The following is a 24817-nucleotide window of genomic DNA, read 5'->3' on the forward strand; positions in this document are numbered from 1 at the left end:
GTGAATGTATACAAACTAGAATCTTAAGCTATAGTCATGAACCTGCCTTTTCGAGGCTTTCATAACTTGAAAAGCAAAGGAGAAACTTTCCCTAACCAGAAGGTCCAGAACTATCCTTCCTTACACACTCACTAATGCGAAGTTGAAACCGGAATCTAGATAGCTTTATACTGCACAGCGTCATAAGATAAGGAGCTATAGAATTCCACAAAACAAATAAATCACAATGTCAGCAAAACAGATTACTGTTAAACACTATCCCCAAGTAATCTGAGAGACCATCAAGATAAACTGGAAGATCAAAAAGTAATCAAATTTGAGAAGTTATAAGCAAAAAAGGATTGGAGACAGCAAAATGCTTTGAAACATGATCAAAAATCTAAGGTGAGTTACACAAAACCATCGTCAAGAGAAGAGTTAAAAGATGGCTTATTTCATGAACATTTTTATGAACACTAACGATTAAAAAGGAAGAGGAGAAGGGAAACAAAACGAAACCCTAGGTCACTAGTGTTCAGTGATCATCATCATAAACGGGTAAAAAAAAAATCTCCTCAACTCCCCCGGCAAACACAAACACACATACCATCGAATCATATGAACTATCCCAAGATCAGAGATTAATCGGATGAATCACCAGCAGCCGCGAGTTTCTCCATCTCGAGGCGCTCAAGAGCTTTCTGATGAGCCCAGGTCTCGATTGAAAGATCGGGTTTCGCATTGAGTCCGACACCGAGGATAACGATCGTGAGGAAGCTTGTGATGTAACAAGGCAGCTCCCAATCTTCCCACTTCCGCGACTGTCCTGGAGGCGGCGGAGTCCGGTTCATGAAATATCCTTTGGGTCGCTCTTCGTGTCCCGCTGTCGCCCACCGGCTTGGACCAGCTGATGTGGATCCGGATCGGTAATGGATCCGGTTTCGGAGCGTCTTCGCTGCGACGATCAATGGCTTCGTCGACGCCATTTCTGTGATTCCGATTTCTTCTTTGAGCTATTGGACGAGATAACGAGTAAAAACGCGACTGTGCAAAACCTACAAATTACTCCTGAAACGACACCGTATAAGGGAACTCAGAATTAGGGAAACGCTGTCGTTTAGGGGGAAACAAGTACTCGTATTGTTTAGTTCTTCTAAACGTTTACAAGTAAAAAGAAATCAGAATCCAAATCCTTACTTAAACCAAACATAATAATGATACAAGCAAATCTTGTGTTCACCAACAAAAACGTAATCAGACTCAAACAATCTCGTGTAAAAGACCAGAATTGAAACCAACAAACGAGATATTATTTACAGTGGAAGGTCTAAATTCGAGAGGAACATTCCAAGCAGAATTCACATCATCTGACCATTTCAGGTCAACATTCTCGATGCTAAACCCGTTCACATGTTCCATAATGATCCCAGCTGTGGTGCTATGGTTCACGAGACCTTGACATCCAGGTCTATAATCCACAAGCCCTGCACTGTAATTACTCCATCTTCTGACAGTAAGGTTCATGTTTTTGAACTTTATGTCTGAGAGTAATCCGTTTGGAGAACCTGATAAAAAGACTCCATTTTCAGAGTTGATTGTTATGTTTACGAATAGGAGATTCGAGATTGAGCCTTCCTTTGCAGATGGGCTACGAGGGCAAGTTGTTATATAGATTGGTTCTGCTCTTCCCCACCATGATGGATCGTAGTATCTTGTACTAATGTTTATATTCGAAAATGTAATGTCACTCACATTTCCTGCAAAAGGCCACATATATTGGGGTTACATCACATGAGTTTTATGAGTTATAACTAAGCAGCCAAAAGAAAAGAAGAAACTTTTATACCTCCATCGCGTATTTGCATGCCAAGGCCTCTGTGAGATTCAAAAATAGTAATGTTATCAAAGACAAGACCTTTGAAGTCAAACCAGCTCGCGCTACCTAGTTTAATGGCTGAGGATTTAGTCCGGATCCAACAGTCAGTAGCGGTTAAGTTGTAAAGCGGACCAGTGTAAGTCTTAGGACAGATTGCATCATCTCCAGTGTCAATGTGACACCTTGTGATAACAGTGTTGTTGGAATCTTCAATGTCGATTCCATCGTTATTTGGAGTGTTGAAGTCCCCAAGTATGGATACATCATGGACTGATGTGTTCTCGCACCTCACAATGTGCAAGCTGCAATGAGTATCAAACCAAATTCAATCTTGAGATTAGTCTTCGAACTATTATTAAACATTGAGCAATCACAGAAGCCTAAATTCTCAAAAGCAGAAGTTTTCAAAACTAACCACCAATAAGCAGGCTCACGTAGTGTGATGTTCCAGATCTCAACGTTTCTAGAATCAACGAAACCAACAAGCCTAGGTCTACACTCATCACCCAAGCAAGCACCAGTCTGATTCCAGCTCACCATCACGTTCTTCTTCTCATCGAATCTGACCACGAACTTCGATCCCTGCCCATCGATCGCTCCTCCGCCGGTGATTCCAACGTCAGTCGCGTTGTTCGCCACAACCACGTACCAATCCGACGAAGTATCCGCAGGATAATAATCCTCGATCCTCGGACCACCAAGAAGAACCGCGTTCTCCGTGACATCGAGAACGACGCCAGATCGGAGATGGAGCTTGGCGGTCAAATAGGTGCCGGAAGGGAAAACGACGCGGCAGATGGAGGAAGACGATGCGTAGTGACGGTTGCAGGCGTCGATGGTTGACTGAATCGCGGAGGAGTCGTAGTTGATGCCATCGCCGGTGGCGCCGAAATCGGTAACGGAAAGAGTTAGAGAACCGCCGGGAAGTTGGATTTTCGAATGTGACGTGTACGAACGCGATTGGACGAGATAGCAAAATAATAGGATCAATAATATGCTAAGTAACGTAGTCCTGCGGCCCATAGTGTTTTTCTTATTATGGTCTGATTAATCTTTATCCAAACAGACAGACGAATATGTAGACCTCATTGGAATTTGGAAGCTATTATTTTACAAATTTTTATTTGAAACTAAGAACTCCTTCAGCAGTTTGTGTGATATTACTCTTAAAGAGTTTTTATTAATACCAGGGGTCACTTCAACAAGACCTAGATGTATTATCTTTTTAGTTCTCCATTTACTTGGAGAGTCAACCGATGAAGTGATGTGTAGAGCAAGTCACATATCTCAAAGTGGTGGTGTTGCATGTTGTATGACCATGTTGGTCTACTTCGAAAGAGTTAATAAAGTCTTTACCGAATCCTTGAATTTTGGTGACACCTTAGAAGTAAAATAGTTTCTCTTGAGCAGTGCAAAGACCTATATTAATTCTATAGATTCAACATTGTGGAAATCTGGTAAAAAAATAAGAAATAATCATATACCAGTTTTGTCTCTCTGAAACAAATGACCGACACCTTCTTAACAGATATCTAGTTTCTTATATATATTTATGAGATTATATATATAGAGAGAAACGAGCTTATACGATATATATACACATTCATGATCTACTACTGTTTTCCCAACTTACAGCTCCATTTTGACCTGATTTGGGTGCAAATTAGCAGAACCCACCATTACATTTTCAGAGACAGCCATCAAATTGCTGTGATCATTGCCATGAGCTTGATCCTCTTCTCTTCCCCATACTGGCTGATTCAAGCCGTCAAAAGGCCATTGTTGTGGTGGTGGTGGTGGTGGTTGCAGTTGCCGTTGATGAAAGGACTGTTCGGTCTCTAAGGCTTGGTGAGGCCAAGCAAGCTGCATTGCCGTACCACTGAAGCTCCCGTCCATTAAAGAAGCGTTCTGTGAAATAAAACCAAAGCCGTTACCGGAAAAGATATCAGCTAAGGGATCATTCATAGAGAGATCTTGATCTAGTCAAAGTAGTCAACTATTGTTGCTGTGCTATTATTATCCTAAAAGAACAAGGTTTAATGAGAGGGTCCCTGGCTATTTAATGGCGGTACAAGCTGTAAGAAGAAAGAGAGATAAAGCATTTATTTACTTTGGTCCAAAAGTTTTGATGAGAATCCACAGGTGATCATGAAATTAGATAGGTCACTTTGAAACAACAAGATGTTGGAAGAGACCCACAGAAATTATTGAATTGTTTTATTTGTAAAATGTTATCAGAGCTCATCAAATACACATCCGACATAAGTCACAGGAGACACAGAAAGGTTTACAGAACCAAAGGTGGTCCGAGTTTTTGACACGCTAAGCTCTTTGTGTACGATAATTTGCACGGTGTGTGTGTATGTGTGTTGTGTATTTATTTTTCCCTGAGTTACCTTCATGAGAGTAGACGTTGAATCTCCTACGGCTTACACTAAAATGATCTAAATTAATGTTTGTATCAATAAATACGCAAAGTTTCTCTTTCTGTAATAGAATCTAGAGCTACTCAAAGAGGTACGGTTTACTTAAATGAGAAACACATGAAATAGTTATTTATTCCTGAAGAAGAGTAATTAGAAGGGCCTAACCTAAATATTGTTTGAGATTTAGATACTTACTTCTGAAGCCAATATGGTGTCGAGATTGAAGTCGACTCTTGGGTTTACCGCAGCAAGTCTCATTGATAGCATCTGTGGAACACACAATTCACAGATACATGAGATTGTGGCACACAATTCAATGCCTGTTCAAACTGTTTTGAGTTGACCTTTAGGTTGTGCCTAAGGCTAGTTGAACAACAATATAGGTATTAAGAACAAAAATTGGACCACGTAAAGTCTCACCTCCACTTGACGTTGTAATGACTGGACATGGTTAATGATTTCATCCAGCACCAGCGCGGTACCTTGAATCTGCAGGTCAAAGACTTTCTGATAAGCTTAAGATTCATTAAAAGTAGATATGCTGCCACACACTAAAAGGGTTAAGATTGTCCGAAATAAACAGCAAGAAAATGACCCTTTTAATCTAAAGCTAACATAAATAGTATCTACAATCTCAATGTAATCAGTACTCTAGGGGTTACGGAACAATCAATCAAGTCCTAACAGCTCACCTATAGAATCCAAATGTTTTACAAACAGTGATGTTCCATTTCATCATCTCCATCACACCAATAATTGCTGCTAACTTCTAACATCAGAGGATGATTAATTAAGTTGTCTGGGGGGTAGTGTCACATCATGTTTCCAACTAATTAGGTATGTGGGACTCAAAGCATATCAATATTTGTAAAGGATCATTTGCTTTAATCGTCCTTCTAAAAGAGTCATTGTCTTTTATTTCCTTGATAGATACCGAACTTGTTAGAGACGATACTACCCCTTCCTCACCTTCCATAGAAAAGTTAGCAACTTTTTCCCCCACTTATAATCAAAAGATGGACCCCAAAACACACTTTGATCTTGATCTTTCCACCAAAATATGTCCCCTAAACCCAAAACCTTAATGGCACATTACAGCTAGCATCCCCACTTCCTAAGGTCATTCTCGTCATTTATTGACTAATCTTCAAGCTCAATGAACACACTTTGAGATGAGGAAAAAAGAATTCGATAAAACTCGGTCCTATCACTTCCGTGTGACTAAGTTAACCTTAAAGCTAAGTGTACCCGTGAGATATTTCTCCCCACACGATAAAAATTAAAAAAAAAAAAAAAAAAAGCTGAGATCTCTCTCGCTTAAGGCATTACACAATTACCCAACAGACCACATTAGCACACCAGAAAAAAATACTTTTCTTAATAAAAAAGTAATTAAGCAATTGGGGAAGAAGAAAAAAGTAGGTGTGGAAGGATAAAGACCCTTACCAACAAACTACATCGTCTAATTATAAATCCTTACTTTATGAGTGAATCAATTAAAGAAATATTTATGTATTTAAACACAAAATGAAGACCTAATGATTGATTAACAAATTGATCTAAGAGACAAACCTTATCACAGCCTGGGACCAGTTCCTGTAGCAGCTTCATTCGTGCATTTATCTTCTCCCTTCTTGCCTATGATCCCAAATAATAATTAGTGATGAAATTAGCGACTATTAATCAGCTGATTAAAGACCAAAATTAGTGAGATTGAAAGATTACTCGTTCTGCTAAGCTATGGCTATCGGTTGCTTGACCACGACGAGCTCTAACGTGAACATACGGTAGCTTCTCGGTCTCTTCTGAGCTTTTGTTCTTCTTCGTCGAGCTTTTAACCTAGAAACATTTAGGGATTGATTGATTCATCAATCTGATGAAACGAAGAATCATCAAATGTAAAAAAAAAAAAAAAAAAAAAAAAGAGAGAAATAATTTCGTGTTCGCTCTCTCACCTTCTTGTCGAAATCTTTCCTCTTGCCAGATCGATTAGTCTGATTAGGGCAAAGGGATTGATTCTCCATAGCTGAATCGGTCTCAGGAGGCTCGGTCTTGACTCTATCGCTGGAATTGGAAGGTACAGAGCTCGTGGGAGTCTCATTATTATGATAATTACCGTTGTTTTGTTGTTGCTCAGTGGCAATCACAGAGAAACGAGCAGCTCGCTCCATGAGAGCTGAGTTAGAAGGAAAAGTCAATGTCGTCCCACCGAAAGAGTGAAGCGGCGGCGGAGGAGGAGCAATAATAATATCTCCACCACCGATCCCTGTCGTGGCGGCGGCGGCGGCTTGAGAAGAAGACAATGAATCAGTGAAATGGAGAAGCTCCACAGCTTGTGTAGGAGGAAGCTCAAGCAAAGCAGTGAAAGAACCACCGGCGTTATCAGGAGTTAACGACGTCGTCGTCGCAAGTTGACGAAACTCGTCGCCGAGATGAAGCGATTCAAGGCCTATTGGTTCCCGGTAAGGTCCACCACCAACGCCGCCGGATCTAGCTCCAAATCCTCCAGTCAGATCCATAAACGAACACCCGTCTCACGCTCAATAATAGGAAAACCAAAAATCAGCAGTAACAACACATTCGATTTTTTGCGGTAAATCAAAATCTCTCACTCTATCTCCAGAAGAAGAAGAACCCTAATCAAGAGAGAGTGGAGAAGAAGAAAAAACTGATATTATTTGTATTGTTTTTGTCAGGAAGCGAGAAAATTGCGGCGAAGACAGACAGAGAGAGAGAGATATGGAGAAATTGAACGCAACGATTGATGAATGGGCGGGGCGGGGCGGGGGGTCAAAAGAGTTAAGAAATCAAAACTTGTCTTCTGAAGCTCTTTCAGAGAACTTGCCGGAAGAAGGAAGGAAGGAAGGAAGGAGTAGTTACTATCTTCTCTCTTCGTTAGTCTCTCTCAAGCTTTTAACTCTCTCCTCCATTGGCGTATTTTTTTTTTGGAGTAGGACGAAAGCAACGTTAGCTGTATAGAGTGCTTCTGTTAAATAAATAAATTAAAAAAAAAAAAAAAAAAAAAAAAAAAAAAAAAAGACACACTCTTTTTATTTAGAGCAAAAGAGAGAGAAACAAATTTGGTTGTTATTATTGTAAGTGTAAGGTACGGTTTTTGCTGGATCCCAAATCCGTAGAGATATTAGTTGGGCCTTTTGGGCTTTAACCGGTGAATTATAATTTGTTTACTAACCTTAATTTAATACATTTAATTGTTTTTAATTATATTGTATAAAACTACTGTGAACCATCAACTATATTATTAAAAACTAAAATGATTGATTGGGGGAGTACCATATTTAAATCCAATTGGTGGATTAGATTTATTCTTTAGCGCAGGACCAGCCTCTGCTGTCTCTGACTCCATTTTTTTTTTTGCAGAGTATAAATAATGTTTTTTTACGTATAGTATTATTAGTATCAGTAGTTAATGCCATAAATGGGGTTACATCAGGTTTTCTGACTTTTCACACGGGCTCCGGAAAAAAAATATATACACATAGCTTCTAATGCGAAAGTCTTCACCGATACACTGAGTTTAACTCTGTGATTGATCACAAAAGTCTAAAGTAACCATAGAAATGCATATATTCTCTCGAACATAATGATCCATATATAAGCTCAATTTCCATTTTAGCTGATTTACTTTTTATAAAATTTTGTTTTTAGCATGCATGAAAAGTTCTGGTCCATTAAGGCTCGTATACCTCCTTCCACCGCGAAGCTCGTAGTTGAACTTGCATTCTTAAATGACTCAGTCAACCCTCCCAATTATAGGAGACTCGGATTCATGAGAGTTGAGACTACACTTTTTACTAACACGCCAGTGGTCCAAAATTTGCTTGGTCCTAGCTTTCTAATACTTCACCCAAAAATCTGTGAAAGAAAGCGTTGAAGTGTATATTCAACAAAACTCATTGACGTGTTACATTGAGATCATGATGAGTTTAAAAGGATATGGATATGGACGAGACCACAAAGATTTTCGGATGGATATGTTTAGAATATTTACTAGAGTGGGTCTGGTTCCGCGTGCTAACCACGTGACTCTGGCCCATTAAATTAAGCTTCTCTTCGGGGTGTGGAGAATTACCATTCTTCCCATATTATAATGTTGTGATGAATACAAATGAATCAAATAAGATAGAGCTCTCTTCTTCTTCTTCTTCTTCTTCTTCTTCTTCTTCTTCTTCTTCTTCTTCTTCTTCTTCTTCTTCTTCTTCTTCTTCTTCTTCTTTCTTCTTCTTCTTCTTCTTCTTCTTTCTTCTTCTTCTTGGTTTTGTGTTTGAATGAAAAATATGTTTTATTTTGCTATGTAGCTTGCATTATTCGACAGCTGTTACAATCTGACATGCATGGGATCCACACAACTTAACAACACATACATGCATGAGTACATATAGTCTCTCATCATGAATTCGTTTTTGCCAAATTGCCGAGCAAAACGAGATCCCAAATTAAGTAATGTTGAAAAGTGCATAACAATTATAATTTGTCAAAACGTACGTTATGTGTAAGTTGGTTTAGATAATACTCAGAATAAAATAGATAGATTTTTGTCAATGTAAATATGGTTGTGAAAACATTTTATATTTAACCTCCCAAAAAGGATCAATGACTCATGAGATTCATAACATTGAACGATGAATATTCAATATCTTAGGTGAATTTTGTTAAGTTCGACTATTTTTATGTAATAATAATGTCCACATGCAATTCTCTTTTCAATTGTTCAACGTTATGAAGCATATCTTTTTTTTGTAATCGTGATTACATTTTTATGTTCATCAAAAGGTTAGTTGGATTTAGTCGTATAATCGTATTTGCATATATAGGGTTCTTGAGAATATTTTAAACCGCCCATGCCAAAAAAAAAATTAAAGAGAGAATATTTTAAAGCGCACCAAGCCATCAAACATCATGAATGCACTTCACCACCCAAACGGCCAAACCAGAAGTCCAAGTCCAATGCTAAATTCGGCTAAGGGGTCGTAATGATAAGAAATCATCAATTAACATTGAACTATTGAAGTGTAAATATAACTTAATGATATACGAAGCAGACGTCTCTAAATTTCCTACGTTATACGTTTACACGCATAGAATTCGTCGTTACATATAAAAATACTTAAGATACACGTACATGTCGTTACATATTTGGCACAATGATCGATACTGATACCGTGATGTGTATAGTAAATACGTTATACAGCTAATGAGTGATCCAAATCGAAACACTTCTATCAACCATCGTACACATGTTAGTTGCGTTGGATTCAACCAATTTTCTTATAGCGCTACAACAATTTACATCCAACATTAAGATTGAAACTCAACTTTCAAATGCATTTATTGTAAGATAATATTTTTTCAGCAGATGACACTTTGATCATTTATAACAAAACACCACGTTGTAACAATCAGATTATTTAACTGTGAGGAGACGACATGGATTAGAAAACAAAACCATACAAATACAATGGAAGAAAATTTTAAATTGACGACTCCAAGAAATTGTGAGCAGAAAGATGATATCGACCGGAACATACGATGGGCCCAGAAGACAAGGACGACACAATGTGGGCCCGTAACATAAGGACCCTCCAAAAAAAAGGACTTGTGATAAAACTTGGGGCCACCTGAAAAAAAAAAACATATCCCTTGTGAATAGCCGAAGGCCACAACCACAATGATGGGGTCTCAACTCTTAAGTCTCTCTACCATTAACCAAGTTGCACGTCGAGTGATGTGTTGGGTTTAAATGGGCCGTGAATACTACTTTCTCATTCATTGCTTTTGCCAGAGACCAGAGTCCTTTTTTGTGTGTGTGTGTTGTTGTACTTGTACCACAAACGGCAAGGGCTGTTCACCGTACGGTACGCACAGACTGCAATGCCCATTTGCCAGTTTCAGGAAGAAAGGTTTCTGACACAGACAAAACTTTTTGTTGTGTTTCCATTCCTAGAATCAAGATACTAAACTGAAAGAACATAGAAATTATTTTGATTTTTTTTTTTTTAAAGATATTTGCAGAAGTCAATTGTAACCAGTTCAGTATTCTTATAAGTTATAAATATATGTAGGTAAAAAGTAAAACGTACAATGTTAAATATTTTACTTATGAAATATTTGTGAGAAATTCATGAACTTTCAACTTAAAAGTAAAAAATCTAACTGGTAACTGAGTAGATGTAGCCAGCCTCTTTTAATTTACAATATGAAGTTTTAGCTTTTTTTGGGAGATTTCAGATTTTTATCTGCCCATTTCAAATCGAACCGTACTCTAATATCAATGAAAGAAATTTTAGTCGGACCATCCTATATTTAGATAAACAGATTTGGATCACATATCATATGATGAATTATTAAGAACACAAATTGCAAGACTCCTCAGTCAGTCCTCGTAATTTGTAAGAGAAGGCTGGCACACATAAACAAAAACGGGTAATTAGGCCCAATTATGCGGCCCAATAAAGCTAAATTCAGCGGATCCATTAAAACGATGGCGTTGTTAATGATGAGATTGAGTAGAGCGATGATTGTTCGGTAACAGCCGATGATGCTTCTCGAGTCTCTCTCGACTAGTTCTGTAAAAGTTGGTTTCATTGCAGCGTCGGTAAATTACAAATCCGAGACGTTGCGCTAGTAGTAGCCTAGTAGAACTATAAAAAAGGTACAATTTCAGCGTTTGTCCTACCCACCAAATTCGCATCTCCTACAGTCAAACAACGGTTTCTTGGTTTTGTCGGAAAATCAAAGTGAGTACAAGAAACACCCCCCTTCAATAACATTATTCTTTGCTTCGCGACCTTGTAATAAGCCTTTATTCACTCTTGTCACGTGTTCTCTCTCTCGGATGCTTCTCTGATACGCCTACGCAATTGTATCATTCTACCTGCGTTTCCTTCAGTTTCTCAATAGCTTTTGATTTTGTGTGTGTATTTTTTTTTTTGGGGGTTAAATTCGTTATTCTGGGATTTTTACTAAAACATTCCTACGGTTTTAAAAGTAATTATCAACAAATTTTCAGTTATTGGGCTGAGATTATATAGCTTAGATAGCTTGATTTTGGGATCATTGAAGTAGATTTTGCTATCAAGTAATGATCTTTTGTTTGTTTTTTGGAATCATTGGGAGCTATACATGGACTTATAGAAATTGTCTTCTTCTTTGTATAGGTTTATCTGGAATAGAACAAAGAACAAGATATGATGATTTGTTACTCTCCAGTCACAACATGTTCTAGGAATGTTATCCATATCAAGAGGCATTTGAGCACTCACCTTCGAGGATCATCATATAAACTCCGCTGTCACAGTCTTTTCTCAGGGCTTTCGAGAAAAGATTATGCCGGTTTTGGTGTATCCATCTCTAGTAGTGTGCTGGATAAAGGACTTTGTGGGTCGGTATTGATCAATCGATCAACCGTTGGTCCTAAGGAAAAGCTTGAAGTTTCTTTCTTGTCACCTGATGCCAAAAGGAAATGCTCTGAGATAAACAGCAACATGAGAAACCTCTATTGGTTTTCAAGATTTGCTTATACGGGTGTGGTTGTTAGCTTGCTTGTTTGTTATTCTTCGGCTTCTCAATCAGCTTATGCAGATGCGTCAAGGGATAACAGTTCGTCTGATGGTAAATTCCACAATGGGAAAAGAGTCTACACTGATTACTCTATCATTGGTAAGTATACCAATAATATGAATAGTCAGATAGCTAAGCTTGTTTTTTTATGTAGACCATTGTTGAATCAGAAAAATGGCAATGATTTGTAGGTATTCCTGGGGATGGTAGATGCTTGTTTCGTTCTGTAGCTCACGGGTTTTGCTTACGCTCTGGACAACGGGCTCCAGGCGAGAAGACACAAAGAGAACTCGCTGATGAATTACGTACAAGGGTAAGTATCTGGTTATCTCTCATACTCTGCAACCAGAAGTCTTAAATTACATCTTATCATTCATGTTGTTATTTTGAATATGATAGGTTGCTGATGAGTTTATTAAAAGAAGACAGGAAACAGAATGGTAAGTGTCTTTTTTAAATGTTTTTAGAGCAATTCAAAATTCATTCGCTGGCTATACACCACTCTTCAACTTCCATATCACAATTAGTTGATCTCTTGTTAGTTGTTACTACTAGTGTCACTAGTTTTAGAAGGGCCTTGAGATTATAATGTCTTACTAACCCCGAATTACGAAGTACTAGGTTAAGAACACCTACTCTTTCTGATGATTCTCATCAGGTTTGTGGAAGGAGATTTCGACACATACGTCAGACAAATGCGGAAGCCACAGGTGTGGGGAGGTGAACCAGAACTCTTCATGGCTTCACACGTTCTTCAGTAAATAACATCCTCTCCTTTGTTCTTTGTTCCTTGATGTGCATGGTTTCAGCTTTTCATACACATTCTAGATTGAATACCAACGAACCCCGAAACGGGCATATCATTAATCTTTGTAGGATTGATGCTTTTTGATGTTTTTCTCTTTTTTTTTTTTTTTTGTGATTATTATAGGATGCCAATCACAGTGTATATGAAGGACGAGAAAGCTGGAGGATTGATATGCATTGCAGAATATGGTCAAGAATACGGTAAAGACGATCCAATCCGAGTCCTTTACCATGGTTTCGGTCATTACGATGCTCTACTGATTCACGAGGGTAAAACTTCAATTCCAAAATCTAAACTTTAGCAAATGTTAGCTTATGTCCACTCAAAAGAATATACTCAGGCCATTGTGGTTGAAAAGCCGAACAAGGATTTAAAATGCTTACAAACGAGACAAAATTTTACAACTTGTAATTCATACAATGTGTGGTTTACATCCTACTAGAGACATTGGAGCTAAGGAAAGTGACAAAAAAGTCGGACTAGTAGAGCTAACAGCCACCCACCCTTGAGATAGTTGGAAGTCGTAAGTGACAGTCTCCAGACCATAATAATTAATAAGCATCATTTTTTTTTATCTATTAGATGATCTAAGTTTAATCATGATATATGAAATTATGAATGACAAAAGAGTTAAAGATTTAATTTTAATATATATCTCAAATACGGTAAACAATACAGTAAAGAAGATCAGATTCCAGTCATATACTTCTATACCATGGTTTTGGTCACTACATGCCCTTTTGATTCATGAGGGTAAAGCTCCAGTGTCAATTTCGATTTACAAAAAAAAAAAAAGAGGAAGTGCCATCCGTCCGGTACGGTTGTTGTTGGGGGACATAAGTGGGATATTCACATGCATCTTTGTATTGGTGACTTTTGTCAGGTGGTGATGAATTTATAGTTTTTCTGACACAACCACAATCTATAGTCATGTCTTGTAGGATGTTACTAATGTACCATACCTTTTAATTTGAATAAAATTTCAAGTTATACGCTCGTTTCAAAATCATAGCTAGCTTGTGTGCCACACATTGTCAAAGTCGTGATGATACAAAATCACAATGTTTGTGGGTACCTAAAAGATATGGTCAGTGAAATAATTTGTGTTGTTGGTCTGGCCATTCCCATTATGGTTGAAATGAAACGATAGACAATAAAAATCTGAATAATGAAAATCAAATTGTAGAAGTCCCCTAATTTGTTAGAGAAAATTCATTTGGCTTTCTTGGCTAACGTCTCCTAACACAAACCCAAATTTAAAAACTTGTCGTGCGTCTCGACTTCCAAGTAATAAAAAGCCTACTCATATCCATTTTCCAACAAAAACCAAAACCCAATCATCGACATCTTACATCTTACCCAACAAAATTACAATTTTAAAACATAAGACATATTTATAAAGAACAACCCACCTGCATCAGTCAATGACTATAAAAACTTTGGATTTAACAATCCATAACTAAACTGTCAGTGTCACAGAGCAAAACCACATTCTTATTTTTTTTTAATTATTATTTCAAATTTTGTATACATGTCCCAAACACATCTTCCAACACTTTTTTAAAGCTCACAAGAATTCAAAAAAACTTTTCCCATGTCTACACTATAACCACGTTGCTACTACATTTGTAACCCCATCACCCAAAATTCTTCTCTTTCGTCTTCTTCTTCTCTCGTCTCTTTCTCCCTCTCTCCCTCTCTTTGCAACTCCTCGTTGCATAATCACAATCCTTAGTTTATTTTTTCACTCGAGAAAATGCAGTTTCTTTCACTTCTTGTATCTTCCTTCTTCTTCTTTATAAGTTTCTCCTCGTCGCTAAACCCCGATGGTTTGTCACTTCTTGCTCTCAAATCCGCCGTCTTGAAAGACCCGACCCGTGTGATGACTTCTTGGTCCGAGTCCGACCCGACTCCATGCCACTGGCCTGGAATCATCTGCACTCACGGCCGTGTCACCTCACTCGTTCTCTCCGGAAGAAGACTATCAGGTTACATACCCTCGGAACTCGGACTACTCGACTCGCTCCTAAAACTCGACCTTGCTCGCAACAACTTCTCGAAACCCGTCCCGACTCGTCTCTTCAACGCCGTTAACCTCCGTTACATCGATCTCTCTCACAACTCAATCCCAGGCCCAATTCCGGCCCAGTTACGAGCCCTCAAGAATCTCACTCACATTGATCTCTCCTCCAATCTCCTCAACGGGTCACTCCCTGAGTCACTCACTCAACTCGGAAGCTTAGTCGGAACGCTCAACCTCTCTTACAACAGATTCTCCGGCGAAATTCCGCCGTCCTATGGCCGGTTTCCTGTTTTCGTCAGCTTAGATCTCGGCCACAATAATCTCACCGGAAAAATACCTCAGACTGGGTCTCTGTTAAACCAAGGACCAACCGCGTTCGCCGGAAACTCTGATCTCTGTGGCTTTCCGCTACAGAGGCTGTGTAAAGAAGAAGAAAGCTCAAATCCTAAGGTCGTCGCTTCGAAACCAGAAGGCTCGCAACTACTCCCGAAGAAACCAAACCCTAGTTTCATCGAAAGAAAGGCTAAACCGATCACCGGATCAGTAACGGTTTCTCTCTTATCCGGAGTCTCAATCGTAATCGGAGCTGTTTCTATCTCCTTATGGCTGATCCGGAGAAAATTAAGCTCCGCCGAGGGCAAATCGGAGAAAAAGAACACGGGGACGCCAACGGAGTTTGATGCGGCGGCGGAGGGGGAGGAGGAAGGTAAATTCGTGGTGATGGACGAAGGATTCGAGCTCGAGCTCGAGGATCTGCTGAGAGCATCGGCGTACGTAGTGGGAAAGAGCAGAAGTGGGATTGTGTACAGAGTAGTGGCCGGAATGGGATCGGCAACGTTATCGTCGTCATCGACCGTCGTTGCTGCTGTGAGAAGGCTGAGTGACGGAGACGCCACGTGGCGGAGGAAGGATTTCGAAAACGAAGTGGAGGCTATAGGTAGAGTCCAGCATCCAAACATCGTACGGGTAAGAGCTTATTACTACGCGGAGGACGAGAGGCTCTTGATCACTGATTACATACGCAACGGGAGCTTGTACTCTGCCTTACATGGTAATGTCATTAACCAAACCCACTAAGTATTATTAGGCTAATCTCAATTTTTGTTTTTTTGTGAATCTTGATGTTGATTTTAATTGAGACAAAAGTTGGGTTGATTTGGGAGTTTAGTGCTCTTGAACTAACCACTTGATTGGTGGATTTATATAGATGTAGTGTTTTTTTTTTTGTCTATATTAGATTTTTTATGTTAATAGAAACTTTATTGGCGTCTTCTTCTTGTTTGTTTTCTATACGAAATCTTTTGAGTTCACATGTTTGGTGACTGTTATAGTTCTAGGCAGACTTGGAATTTTCTTCTTTGTCGAACATTCGGTTTTTGCGAGAGTTTTGAATTAGGAAAGAGCAATGTAGAAGGTGGTGAGATCCTGTTTGAATATTGTTGGTTTAATTGGTCAAGATCAGGATTAATAATTAGGAGTCAGTTTAAAGAGTGTTCAATGAGACAGAACAAGCAGAGATCTGAGGGATGTTTGTTATTTGTGATCATTGATTTTTTATATTTTTTTTTTATTGTAGGTGGACCTTCGAATACTCTGCCTACACTCTCTTGGCCTGAAAGGTTACGTATTGCACAAGGAGCTGCTCGTGGTTTGATGTATATACACGAGTACAGTCCGAGAAAGTACGTTCATGGCAACCTAAAATCAACCAAAATCCTGCTCGATGATGAATTACAGCCTCGCATCTCAGGCTTTGGTCTCACACGTCTGGTCTCTGGTTACTCCAAACTCACCGGTTCGCTATCCGCCAAAAGGGAAAGCTTTGACCAAACCTACGGAACCTCTGCTACAACGGTGACAAGAATTACAGCTCCCTCTGTTGCTTACCTTGCACCCGAGGCTCGAGCTTCTTCTGGTTACAAATTATCCCAGAAGTGCGATGTTTATTCGTTCGGGGTTGTCCTTATGGAGTTGTTGACTGGTCGTTTGCCCAATGCTTCCTATAAAAACAATGGCGAAGAACTTGTGCTTGTTGTGAGGAACTGGGTCAAAGAAGAGAAGCCCTTGGCTGAGATTTTAGACCCGGAGATTCTGAACAAAGGTTATGCAGATAAGCAAGTTATTGCAGCCATATATGTTGCCTTGAACTGCACAGAAATGGATCCAGAGGTTCGACCGAGGATGAGATCAGTGTCTGAGAATCTCGGCCGAATCAAATCGGACTGAGCTCGTTTGAGGTAACTTAGAAAGTGAGTTAGAGATTTTTGCAGTTCCGTTGAGTGTAAAATTCATGCAACATCATGTTTTGCTTCTCTATGAGTAGTATCTTTTAATACTTTTGGCATGCTTTAGGGTCCTGATCATCATGTTCTCACTCTCCTTTGTTGTACATTTGTAATAGACTAAAAAGTAAGTAGTCTTTTTGTTTCTTGGTTTTAACTTTAAATCCTTGACCATCTTTCTAGAATATCAAATCAAGTCACATTTATATGGACATTTTGAAACAAGTTATACTTTTTCTATAATCCCAAACTGAGAAGACAAATTTAGACATGTGGGATCCATTTTTTCCCAATAGATTGTGCTCCTTGCAAAATCCAGTTCTATGTATACTGTGAGTCGTGATCAAGTAAGTGATTAGTTTCGAATTCATTCATAATAAATTACTAGATGTTAAAAAGAAACATACAAAAGAGTTAATTAATCTTTTGATAACATACACACTATAAGGAAACGCTTTTTTTAAAAAAAATGTTTGCTTTAGCTTAAAACATACAACACATTAACAAAAAATGCTTGCTATATAGCTTTAAACAATTATTTGCTATGTTTGGGATAAATAAGCAAATTATATGTTTTTGTAGTCTGTTATATATGATGATATAAGAACAAATATAGAAGCCTTGGCTTGGCTTGGGGCGTTCCAGAAGTATTTCAGAGTGTTGTGTCCTCTCTGAACCTTCGCATTTGTAATAGACTAAAGTAATTAATAAACTTTAAACCCTTGATCCTCTTTCTATAATATCAAATCACATTATGCACATTACTTTCGAATTGATTCATAATAATTAGATGTTAAAAAAAACAAACAAAGGAGTTAATCTTTCGATAACATACACAATAGAGGAATCATTATTTTTTTTAAATAGCTGTATAATCTGCTCCAATCTTAACATAACATACAATTAGATCTTTAAATATAAACATTAAAAAATGATGTGTTGTTTCTAGATAATACAAAATGGTTATAATTAGATCACAAGACAGGTAAAATACTTAACTGTAAGTTATTTTTCTTCCTTTAGAAACCACCAAAGCTAGTCAATGTTATAATTAGTTAACGCCTAATCAGTTACAACTTAACATAATAAAATGTAAAATTCATTCACCGTATAAATACATGAAAATGCAAGGAAGCATCAATCCAAACCATTAAACAAAACACAAAAAAATGGCTTGCCACAGGAATCTGATAACTCTTGTGATACTATCGTCGTTCTTGAACGTAGCATTATCTCAAGACGGTGTAGTGATGGGCAAGAATATATACGCATGGGACTTGTTTCCAACAATACGTGTGTACGTAAGAAACGATATCGGTGGTTCGATGTTATATTCTACTTGTCGTAATAGTAGGATGGAGACTGATCTCGTTCACATAGATTTTTTGCCTGGGGCGACGAGATTAATGACTGAATTCCTAAAAGATTTATTGTGGGGAGGAGATACTACGCATTATTGTGTATTTAGATTTGGGGGCGAAAGACGTCGTTTTTTTATTTACAAAAATCGCAGAGACAATATTTATGGAAACCAATGCAGAAACTGTTATTGGTCTGTTAGAAGGAATGGACTTTGTGCTCTTAATTCAAAAACCAAAAGATATGATATCTGTTATTCTTGGGATAAATAATAAGCTAAATTATATGTTTACTGTATTGAACTCATGTTCAAATTTATGATTATTATTAGCCAAGCTAATTGGTTAAATTGATATATATGTGGTGTGGTGTTTGACTCTTGACTTGTTTGTTGGCTTTGAAGTTTTTTTTTGCTAATACAAACCACTTCAAATCTATACGAAGATGTAGGTATAAACTCCAAAAAAAAAATTTATCATGAATTCGGACTAATTAATATATATTGATAAATTAATAAAAATGTACTAGTAGTTATAAAGTTATTTAATTAATACTGTAAAAAGAATTTCACGAGTGATTAATTATTGAAGAAAAATGGTATTAAAAAGTTAAAAAAAAAACTAACACAAATCAATTGGTGATTTTTAGATCGGGGACGTGGCTTGGTTTTAATTGGTGAGTAACGGTCAGATCTGTAAACGGTGGATGATCGGTAAGGCGTACAGAAACACAGGTAGGGTCGTCCGTAGAGAAAGAATACTTATTAGGGTTTTACAAGGGTGAAAAGGTAAAATGGTGAGGTTAGGCGTTTATCCCGCCCGCCTGCGATGCAAAATTTGAAATTTGATTTTTGGCTCACACATGTGAGTGAGAGCGTTGTGTGGTGCATCTTCTCTCGCACGTGCGAGAGGATTTGGATTTGTTTCCTCATTATAAATCCCGCTCAGGAGACGACCTTCAAAGAATTGCCCTCAGATCGTCACTCTCCCCAAGAAAAGCCTCTCTCTCTCTCTCTACTCTCTCTCTCTCTCTTCGAAGAGACCGTTTTGGAGTTTCATCAATTAGCTTTTTATTGAAAGAAGAAGATTCAAAGGTACGAATCCAATAGTTGTTTCTTCTTAATTTGATTTTGAGTGAGTTTTTTTAACGGTGTTCTTTGTAACTCTCGATTTGAATTTGTGAGAGATTTTAGATTCGCGATCTCCGTTTCTTGAGTTCTTTCTGTAATTTCGTTTCTCGGAAGCGGCGGTTGATTTCAAATGTTAAAACCCTAGGGTTTCTCTGGGGATTTGTGTTTTCTTCGATCGATCAATCAATTCTCTAATTGATTCTCTATTTGTTGTTTACAGCGACGTTATCAATAATGCCAGAAGCAAGAGACAGAATCGAGAGGCCAATTGATTACTCGGTTATATTTGCCAACAGAAGGAGTAACGGTGTGTTACTTGACGTCCCAGATTCACAGCTCAGATTGATTCAGTCTCCGGTTCTGAGATTGCCATCGGATTCTCCAGGACCTGGTTCAATTGGTCGAGGATCTTTGGTTAGAACAGGCGGCGGTATTGGGAGAGGCAATTTCAGTACATGGAGACCTGGTAATGGGAGAGCTGGTCACACGCCGTTTAGATTAGCAGAGGAAAGAGAGAATATGCCAATGGTGGCTGCTAGACGTGGGAGAGGTCGTGCTTCACGGAGTCCGTTGCCTTATTGGTACCCCAGAACGCCTCTACGTGATATTACTCACACTATGAGGGTAAGGAAACTGACTCAACCCCATTTGTGTTGAATTGTTCTGTTTACGATAATCAGTTTTGTTCTGGCATTGGTTTTTGCTTTGCAGCTTGGTTAAGTGTTTGAGATGGACCTATGGTTTTTAGCTTTGTAGTCCTCTTTTTTTAGCTGAGTATAGGATTCTGCTACTTACTTGATAGGGTTTTATTTTGTTTCTTAGTAATCATACCAGGCTTGCTTAGCCTATCTGATTAAGCTGAATCATAGATGTGTTGCCATAAGGCTTGCTTAGCCTGGCGTTTATTTTGTTTACACTCTTGAACTGCAGGCTATTGAGAGAAGAAGAGCAGCTGGGATGAGAGTAGACGATGGCCGAGATGTTGAGATCCCAACTCATCAACAAGTTGGTGTTCTTGAATCTCCAGTACCAGTGTCAGGAGAAGACAAATGCTCAATGGAGACTCCTGGTCCATCTGTGGGAATCAAGCGTAGTTGCCCACCTTCAACTGCTAGAGTTCATAAGATGTTGCTTGACATCACTAAAGAGATCGCTGAGGAAGAAGCAGGATTCATCACACCCGAGAAGAAGCTACTCAATTCTATTGACAAAGTAGAGAAGATTGTGATGAAGGAGATCCAGAAAATGAAGTGCACTCCTCAAGCGAAGAGGGAAGAGCGGGAGAAAAAGGTGCGGACTCTTATGTCAATGCGATGATCATCCACACTTAGGAGGAGAGAGACCAGAGAGGTATCCGCTTAAGATACCTGCACAGTGAGTACATCATCTTCTGATGATATCATAGATCATCTTCACAAGTTCGGTGAATTTCTTAGACTTTGGTATCATTTTCTGATGATTTGACTAGAAAGCGTCAATCATCTTTTGATGATTTTATAGGAGAGTTGTTTCGAGAAATCATTGTTCTGATGATAGAATAGATCAGGAATCATCTGCTAATGATGATATCATAGGAATGTTAATTCTTTTTGACAGTCCCCACATTTCATGTTTGTGTCTTCACTTGTTGACGATTTAGGCTTGTAGAAGAATTTCATCCATTTGTATTACTTTTGAATAATTGAGTTGTATATAACAAGTACCGATATTTGGTTTAATACTTGAAATTGCTGATATTCATTTGCCTATTCATATATCTGTAGACTTTATCTCGTTCCTGAATCACAGCTTCTGCAAAGTACTCTTGAAAAGTTTACGAACTCAATTTTTGAACGAAAAAAGGTCAAAAAGATTGTAAACGAGTTTAATTCAAAAGCACTTAGAGATTCAGATGTCTAAAGATAATGATGATAAGTCTATAATGACCTGCAAGTGTTAAATCTGGTTTCAGTTTTAGACTTGTCTTTACTTATTTGATTTACAAATCGGATTGATTTGATTAGTTTTTGGAAACGAAGACATAAAAACTAAGGGGTGTTAGTGGATTAAAGATTTTAATTGAGGCAGGATATTAGTGGATTTAAAAGTCTAATGTATTTGTGTGGATTTTATAATGCATATAAGGTGGATTTGAAAGTTATTGATAATGTATATTTGGTGATTGTTATGGATTTTTTTAAAGTTATTTATAGAAGAAAAAAAAAAGAAAAAATTAGCCATAAACTGTATTATACACCAAAACCATATTAAATTAACAACACCCAGACTTTTACATTGAATCCAGGAAAAAAAATGGTGCGATTATTACAGATCATGAACCCATAAAAAAAGTAAAAGAACAAAAAAAAAAATCTCAAAAATAACACTGATGAATAAGTGTGATTATAGACATATGCTTTGTGGAAGAAGAAAAGACATTGAGCCCAGAACAAAAAAGTGTGATTATATTATAAACCCAGAAAAAAATGAACCCAGAAAAAAAAAGTTAAAAAACACAAAAAAAAAATTCTCTAAAATAACAGAGATCTGATGAATAAGTATAATTATAAAAAGATTGAGAAAAAAATTCAAACAATAATATGTTAAAGACTAGATCCATATAGAGAGAGGAGAGAAAAATGAAATGCTTGAGAAAAATATGGTATTGTGTTTCTTCATATTTTTTTGAAGCAAAGTATGTTGAAATCCAAAATCACACAAAATCCAATAAATATTAAATAACACTAGATTTTAATAAATTTTTTAAAATGCACAATTCAATAACACATGATTTCTAAATATATCAAATTCTTTTAAAAACCATCATCCAATAACACCCCTAACTTGGTAGAATTTGGACAACAAGCGTAAGTGACAAGAGAACATAGTTTATGTATTATATAGAAGTAACACCAACTGAATCCAGTACCACGAATATTAACAGTTAAATAGAGAGAAAAAGAGAGTTTTCTTCGAAAATAAATAGATTCCAGGAGTCTTAAAGGTGCCAAAATGACGAGTTTTCATTCACCCAATGACATCTAAACACAATCACAATGACACGAAGACGAGAAAATATTCAGAGTTTGTCATCAGTTTTGGTGTCTTCTCTTTTTGAGGTTTTAGACAATAGCAGGATACTGCTTGGACTGCAGCTTAACCCTTTTCTTGTACTCAACTGGATCCTACACAATCACCAACACAAAGTTACAATCACTCGACTTAGTTGCTATGTTTTCGAAACATATTACAAAATCTTTATATTGGTTTCTCTAAGGTGTACCTGACAGAAGAGATGATAGCCATCAGTCTGTGCAGGGTCAGCGGGATTAGGCGTGTCAAGTAAATCCTGAATACCAACAAGAATCTGCTTCACGGTGATGGCTGGTCTCCATCCCTGTCGTTATACACATAACAAAAGGAGAGCCTGAGTACAATAAAGCTGGCTTTGTTCATGGAGAAACGCAAAAGAAAGAAACAGAAGAGAGTACTTACGTAGTCCTCGTTAAGGATGGAGAGACAAACAGTTCCAGATGGATAGACATTAGGGTGGAAAAACCCTTGAGGGAATTTGCATTTCGGAGGTTTGCTTGGATAGTCCTCACTGAAGTGCATCGTTAATGGAAAGAATCCACCTTCCCAATCAGTCTGCAGCAGAGTCAAAATTAGCAATGAAGATTCACAGTACTAACAATCGCTCTTGTACTACTACTATTAGCCATGTCAAAACCATGTCCAAGATACACAGCAGAGTTCAAATTCAGTGTCATTTTGAAGAACAAAGTTTTATGCATCAATTCAGAACATCACAAGTAAAAAAATGAGATACACATTTACTCTTTCTACTAGAATGACTCATATATGGTTCTGTGTACGGTCAAAAACACATCATATGAGAGAAACAAACAAAATCACAAAAAGAAGAAACTAGTGAAGCTTCGAACTTTTTAGACATAAAAGCATCAGAAGATGATACACAAAGACTTCACAGTCCAAAGCAGAGGTAGATGAGAAAATCATAAACCCTAAATTTGTGCAGAGTTTTTTAGAAATGGTTTCTACATGTACCAATCAGAAGCCGACAAGCAGAACATGAACCCTAATTTCAGGATTGTACAGTTAACAATACTTACCCCAGCTTTACCAGGTATAGTGCAATGCCACACCATTAGATTCACAGTACCATCAGGCCCCGTCTCTGGCTTCGCCACAAAACCCTAAATTTTACCATCACAACAAGAAACAAAACCAAAATCAGGATTCAAATAAAGCAATCAAAACAAACCCAAAACCCCATAAATTAAGAAGAAGAAAAAAAAAGAATTGGAAAAAAAAAATTAACAAACAAAAATCACGAACATGAGGATGATTCTTCCTCCACGATTTCCTCTCTTCAGCTAAACGACCACGAGCGATTCCACTAGCCATATCTCTCTCTCTCTCTCTCTCTCTCTCCTCTATAGAATCTCACTCTCTCTATAAGTCTCTCTCTTGTGATTTGGCTTCTCAAATCTCTATCTCTCCCTATATAAATATACTACTTCGAAGAAGAAGAAGAAGAAGAAGACAGATTGGGGAAAAAGGAGAAGAAGAAGCGAAGGAAGTTACAGATTTGCCCCTAGTAAAAAGGTTAAAGAAGGGGTAATCGGAGTATCCTACGGTCCAGATTTCGCGACGAATAAATGTCCTTTCGTCCTAAGCTCCTCCACTTTAATGGATATTGACCGGTCAATCATTTAATTTTTTTTTAACCAATATATCAATTTTTTTTTTATAATCAGAAATGTATATAATAAATAAATAAAAGAAAAAGTCAATGGATAAATGTGGCGTGAAACCTACGCGATGAAACCCCCAACAACAAAAAAAAAGCTACCAAAAAAAAGATTCTTCTTTCTAGCGTATCCCATTTGTCACGTGGCCCATTACCAATTCTGGGCCCTATCCTCTTTGTCTTCTTAACCCTTAAGCTACCTTCAATTATTCCCCCTTCTTCTTCTTAATGTTGTTGGTCGGTGTAGAATAAGATTTGTTCTAATCAACAACAAATGTTGCAGGCAACAAACCAAACTTGTTTGTCAAAACTTGTTTGTCAGCGAGCCTTACTTGTACGATGTCTGCTAGTATGCTGTTTTTCTACCTATTATATTGAAGCTAACAGATATATATATATTCCCAATTATGAATTTTTTTCGTTAATAAGTTTATAACCCAACTTTGGATGAATTAGAAAAATGTTCTATTTCTTACCAAAAGACCAAACCCATTATCAACATCTAATCTCAGTCACACCACGGCAACCAATTAACAGCACCAAACCGCGTAAAGCTCCAATGATACACATAGGCAGCGAGACTATGACTTTCTAACCAGAG

The 24817-nt window shown here is 37.7% G+C and overlaps 7 protein-coding genes and 1 long non-coding RNA gene across 14 annotated transcripts; 4 read left to right on the forward strand and 4 right to left on the reverse strand.

Moving 5' to 3' along the window:
* Positions 1 to 341: 341 nt before the first annotated feature.
* LOC104781690 (uncharacterized) lies at positions 342 to 965 on the reverse strand. The gene has a single exon (XM_010506416.3). The coding sequence runs from the start codon at positions 963 to 965 to the stop codon at positions 621 to 623; it is 345 nt and encodes a 114-aa protein (XP_010504718.1). The 3' UTR covers positions 342 to 620.
* On the reverse strand, positions 342 to 3248 carry LOC104781691 (putative polygalacturonase). Its single transcript, XM_010506417.3, has 3 exons — positions 2271 to 3248; positions 1826 to 2157; positions 342 to 1736 (listed from the first exon to the last, which is right to left on the reverse strand). The coding sequence occupies exons 1-3, from the start codon at positions 2876 to 2878 to the stop codon at positions 1240 to 1242; spliced, it is 1437 nt and encodes a 478-aa protein (XP_010504719.3). The 5' UTR covers positions 2879 to 3248; the 3' UTR covers positions 342 to 1239.
* Positions 3249 to 3308: 60 nt separating this feature from the next.
* Positions 3309 to 6800, reverse strand: LOC104781692 (transcription factor bHLH60). 2 transcript variants are annotated; one of them, XR_015597129.1, is made up of 6 exons: positions 6237 to 6800; positions 6007 to 6154; positions 5854 to 5919; positions 4702 to 4770; positions 4477 to 4548; positions 3309 to 3763 (listed from the first exon to the last, which is right to left on the reverse strand). XR_015597129.1 is itself a non-coding variant. In XM_010506418.2 (6 exons), the coding sequence occupies exons 1-6, from the start codon at positions 6798 to 6800 to the stop codon at positions 3485 to 3487; spliced, it is 1164 nt and encodes a 387-aa protein (XP_010504720.1). In that variant the 3' UTR covers positions 3309 to 3484. The 2 variants fall into 2 exon arrangements, 1 of the variants encoding a protein (XP_010504720.1); XM_010506418.2 differs by having other exon boundaries at positions 6007 to 6120.
* LOC147946186 (uncharacterized) lies at positions 6737 to 7503 on the forward strand. The gene is made up of 2 exons (XR_015597132.1): positions 6737 to 6874; positions 6978 to 7503. It is a non-coding gene; the product is annotated as an uncharacterized LOC147946186 (long non-coding RNA).
* A 3282-nt stretch (positions 7504 to 10785) lies between these two features.
* LOC104781693 (OVARIAN TUMOR DOMAIN-containing deubiquitinating enzyme 4) lies at positions 10786 to 13676 on the forward strand. 6 transcript variants are annotated; one of them, XM_010506420.2, is made up of 8 exons: positions 10806 to 11039; positions 11460 to 11961; positions 12054 to 12175; positions 12262 to 12302; positions 12521 to 12619; positions 12794 to 12939; positions 13113 to 13193; positions 13349 to 13676. In XM_010506420.2, the coding sequence occupies exons 2-7, from the start codon at positions 11490 to 11492 to the stop codon at positions 13151 to 13153; spliced, it is 921 nt and encodes a 306-aa protein (XP_010504722.1). In that variant the 5' UTR covers positions 10806 to 11039; positions 11460 to 11489; the 3' UTR covers positions 13154 to 13193; positions 13349 to 13676. The 6 variants fall into 6 exon arrangements, with proteins under 6 accessions (XP_087366840.1, XP_010504722.1, XP_087366843.1 ...); XM_087510713.1 differs by lacking the exon at positions 10806 to 11039 and adding an exon at positions 11198 to 11380; XM_087510712.1 differs by lacking the exon at positions 13349 to 13676 and having other exon boundaries at positions 10977 to 11164; positions 13113 to 13340.
* Positions 13677 to 14131: 455 nt separating this feature from the next.
* Positions 14132 to 17139, forward strand: LOC104781694 (receptor protein kinase-like protein ZAR1). The gene is made up of 2 exons (XM_010506422.3): positions 14132 to 15744; positions 16270 to 17139. The coding sequence occupies exons 1-2, from the start codon at positions 14427 to 14429 to the stop codon at positions 16917 to 16919; spliced, it is 1968 nt and encodes a 655-aa protein (XP_010504724.1). The 5' UTR covers positions 14132 to 14426; the 3' UTR covers positions 16920 to 17139.
* A 1998-nt stretch (positions 17140 to 19137) lies between these two features.
* On the forward strand, positions 19138 to 21181 carry LOC104781696 (protein GIGAS CELL1-like). Its single transcript, XM_010506423.3, has 3 exons — positions 19138 to 19427; positions 19684 to 20087; positions 20394 to 21181. The coding sequence occupies exons 2-3, from the start codon at positions 19698 to 19700 to the stop codon at positions 20778 to 20780; spliced, it is 777 nt and encodes a 258-aa protein (XP_010504725.1). The 5' UTR covers positions 19138 to 19427; positions 19684 to 19697; the 3' UTR covers positions 20781 to 21181.
* Positions 21182 to 22314: 1133 nt separating this feature from the next.
* Positions 22315 to 24203, reverse strand: LOC104781697 (SUMO-conjugating enzyme SCE1). Its single transcript, XM_010506424.3, has 5 exons — positions 23802 to 24203; positions 23576 to 23659; positions 22938 to 23090; positions 22726 to 22839; positions 22315 to 22627 (listed from the first exon to the last, which is right to left on the reverse strand). The coding sequence occupies exons 1-5, from the start codon at positions 23868 to 23870 to the stop codon at positions 22565 to 22567; spliced, it is 483 nt and encodes a 160-aa protein (XP_010504726.1). The 5' UTR covers positions 23871 to 24203; the 3' UTR covers positions 22315 to 22564.
* Positions 24204 to 24817: the final 614 nt, after the last annotated feature.

This window comes from Camelina sativa, chromosome 4 (genome assembly GCF_030686135.1).
Source record: "Camelina sativa cultivar CO46 ecotype springtype chromosome 4, ASM3068613v1".
Taxonomy (NCBI): domain Eukaryota; kingdom Viridiplantae; phylum Streptophyta; class Magnoliopsida; order Brassicales; family Brassicaceae; genus Camelina; species Camelina sativa.